The sequence below is a fragment of the Eimeria maxima genome, genomic scaffold (assembly GCF_000499605.1).
Source record: "Eimeria maxima Weybridge genomic scaffold, Emw_scaff580, whole genome shotgun sequence".
NCBI classification, from domain to species: Eukaryota; Apicomplexa; class Conoidasida; order Eucoccidiorida; family Eimeriidae; genus Eimeria; species Eimeria maxima.
This window is the reverse complement of record NW_013563900.1, coordinates 11,980-15,238: the sequence shown is the minus strand read 5'-3', so window position 1 is coordinate 15,238 and position 3,259 is coordinate 11,980. Positions and strand designations below refer to the sequence as shown.

At 49.0% G+C, this 3,259-nt stretch overlaps 2 protein-coding genes across 2 annotated transcripts in view; one reads left to right on the top strand and one right to left on the bottom strand.

The window, feature by feature from the left end:
* EMWEY_00038040 (glycosyl transferase, putative) overlaps positions 1 to 579 on the top strand; it is a gene marked incomplete at both ends in the record, with an annotated part of 1,219 nt that extends 640 nt beyond the window's left edge. Inside the window, 2 exons of the mRNA XM_013478674.1 lie at positions 34 to 142; positions 374 to 579. Of these exons, the coding sequence (XP_013334128.1) occupies positions 34 to 142; positions 374 to 579 (315 nt within the window). The remainder of the gene's footprint in view (positions 1 to 33; positions 143 to 373) is intronic.
* Positions 580 to 1,763: 1,184 nt separating this feature from the next.
* Positions 1,764 to 3,259, bottom strand: part of EMWEY_00038030 (hypothetical protein, conserved) — a gene marked incomplete at both ends in the record, with an annotated part of 3,019 nt that continues 1,523 nt past the window's right edge. Inside the window, 2 exons of the mRNA XM_013478673.1 lie at positions 1,764 to 1,864; positions 2,496 to 3,259. The exon at positions 2,496 to 3,259 is cut by the window's right edge and continues 1,523 nt beyond it. Of these exons, the coding sequence (XP_013334127.1) occupies positions 1,764 to 1,864; positions 2,496 to 3,259 (865 nt within the window). The remainder of the gene's footprint in view (positions 1,865 to 2,495) is intronic.

Sequence of the window (3,259 nt, the reverse complement as noted above, 5' to 3'; positions counted from 1 at the left end):
TTTTTTTTTTTTTTTTTTTTTTTTATGAATTAGGTCCAAGAACGATTGAAGGGTTTACGTAATTTATTTGATTTATTAAGAGTTGTAGAAGATATAAAAGATCATCTTAATGAGGTCATGGAGATGCAGAGTAGGAGTACAGGTAAACCCTAAACCCTAAACCCTAAACCCTAAACCCTAATTTTCACTTTTCTTACAAGAGTTCATGATAAACCCTATATACCCTAATCTCTTAACCCTAAACCCTAAACCCTAATTGCAACTTTTCTTACCGGGCTTGACGCTAAACCCTAAACCCTAATCTGTAAACCCTAAACCCTAGAAACTATCCTAAACCCTAAACCCTAAACCCTCGTATGTTTGTATGTTATAGGACTTGGAGGAACAGGATATGGTGCAACACCTGCAGTAACAAATATGGGCATGCATGCAGCAGCAGCAGCAGCAGCATATAAAATATTAATAAAAAATTATCCTTCTTATTGTTATAAGGCAGAAGAAACCCTAGGCGAGGGTTTAGCATTCCTTAGACAAAAATATAAATTCCCTCTACCTAATGAGCATCGATACTTCTTCTAAACCCTAATTCTCCTGCTGCTGCTGCTGCTGCTGTTGCGGCGGCAGCAGCCAATGCAGCACCAGCAGCTGCCGCTGCTCCAGTGAACTGCAGCAACACTTGCTGCAGCCGCTAACTAACACAGCAGCAGCAGCAACAGTTGCTGCTGCTGCTGCTGCAGCAACAGCAGCAGCGACAGCAAGGAGGCAGCAAATGCCCCTGTTTTTATGTCCTTTTCCCCCCATTATATTCTTTCTATTTGTACCATTTGTACGGGGCCCCTCGAGGGGCCCCTAGGGTTCTCTTCCCTTCTAGGGCCCCCCCCCCCTTAGGCACCCCTTGGGGGGCCCCCCCTTAGGCACCCCTTGGGGGCCCCCTGTGAGGGCCCCCATCTGGGGTGCCCCCTTTGTAAAGGATAACCTTGGGGCCCCCTCAGGGGCCCCCTATTGTATAGGCTACCCTCAGGGGCCCCCATTAGTGCTCTCTCCCTAGGGGCACCTCAAGGGGGGCCCCCCCTTTTAAAGTCTAAGCTTGCGGCCCCCCTTGGGGGCCCCCATATGTTTCTTTTTGTTAGGGGGCCCCCTCGTGCCTTCTGAGTTAATAAGTACTATTGGAATAGGGTTTAGTTGCCTCCCGTTAGAGAGGGGCCCCCCTGAGGGGCCCCAAGGAATTAAATAGGTGCAAAAGGAAGGGGTTTAGACACAGATAGTGGCAGGTTTCCTTAGGGGCCTCTAGGGGCCCCCAAGGAAACCGGGGCCCCCCCCGATTTTGTAGCGGTCTAACTAAACCCTATACCCTCATGCTCTAGACTGGCATAATAGGAAACCCTAAACCCTAGAGCAAGAGGCATAAACCCTAAACCCTCGATACATATGAAGCCAAAACCCCATGGTAAACCCTAAACCCTAAACCCTAATAATTGTAGCTGATAAAAAAACAGTGTTTGTGTCTTGCATTGATACAAACAGCAGAGAAACCCTTTAGGCCTCTGCATGTATTGGGGCCCCCTCTGTTGGGTACCCTTAGGGGGGCCCCTTGCTTTAGCGGGGCCCCCTATGCCTTTAATTGGGCCCCCCTTACTGTAGGGGGGCCTCCATCCCTTTTAGGGTTCCTCCCTTCCTGTAAAAGGGCCCTCAACCCTTTTAGGGGCCCCCCCTTTCTGTAGGGGGGCCCCAACCCCTTTTGGGGAGGGGGGGGGCCCCGTCCTTTAGGGGGGCCCAAAGAAAAGAATAGTTAAACGGAGTTTGCTGCTCCTTACTCCTGGTTGCTGCTGCTGGGGGGCCCCCATTGCAGCAGCAAATCCCTGTCCTGCAAACAGCAGCAAAAGGGTACTCATATACACAATAACTTGCTGCAGCAGCAACAGCAGCAGCACAACACAGCAGGATGCGTCAGCAACAAACCCAACAGCAGCAGCAGCACCACCACCACCACCAACAGCAGCAGCAGCACAATCATCAGCAACAGAAGCAGCAACACCAACAGCAGCACCATCAGCAGTAGCAGCAACAACAACAACAACAACAACAACAACAACAACAACAGCAGCAGCAGCAGCAGCAGCAGCAGCAGCATACATCTAGATGTGCCTTAATAAAATCTAATTTATCCTCTAGATGGCCAACATCACCAATTAATTTTAATTCTTTTTTTTCTTTTTTTTTTTCTTTTTTTTCTTCTTTTTTTATTTTATTTATATTTATATTTATATTTATATTTATATTATTATTATTATTATTATTATTATTATTTATATTATTATTTATATTATTATTATTTATTTTATTTATTTCTTCTTTTTCTTCTTTTTCTTCTGATGGGCTATACCCATGAGGGCAATGCAGCAGCAGCTCCTGCTGCAGCAGCAGCAGCAGCTGCTCCTGCTGCTGCTGATGTTGCTGCAGAAACAAAGCCATCTGCTTTGCTGCTGTTGGCGGACTGTCTGCAGCAGCAGCAGCAGCAGCAGTATCTGCTGCTGCAGTAGCAGGTGCAGCAGCAGCAGCATCTGCTGCTGCTGCTGCGTCAGTGCTTAAGAGACTCCAAATAGATATTTCCTCATCACCTGCTGTCCTCCGCTGCTGCTGCTGCTGCTGCTGCTGTTGCTGCAGCAGCAGCAGCTGCTCCTTCTGCTCCTCCTCCTCCTGCTGCTGCTTCTCCTTTATAAGCTGCTGCTCCCATGCTGCAACCCTTGGCTGTACCTCAATGTGGGGCCCCATGGGGCCCCCCCATTGCTGCTGCTGTGTAAAGCGGCGGATGAATGCTGCAGCAGCAGCAGCTGCTGCTGCTGCTGCTTCTGGTGTTCCTGTTTCTGCTTCTGTGTCTGCAGGTGCTGGTGCTGCTGCTGGTGCTGCTGCTGGTGCTGCTGCACCTGCTACATGCATTGCTGCAGTTGCATGCGTCCTATTGAAGCTGCTTAGCTGCTGCAGCAGCAAATCATTTGCTGCTGGTGCTGCAGCAAAGTCTTCCTTAGGAAAAGAATCACTATCTGAATCACTTATATCTGCTGCTGCTGCTGCTGCTGCTTCTGCTGCTTCTGCTGCTGCTTCTGCTGCTGCTTCTGTTGCTGCTGCTGTTGTTGCTGCTGTTGATACTGCTGACGGAGATGAATCCTCATGGGGAGAACAACGAGATAAATTAGGAGAGGAATCTGCTGCTGCTGCTGCTTCTGCTGCTGCTTCTGCTGCTGCATCTGCTGCTGCTCCT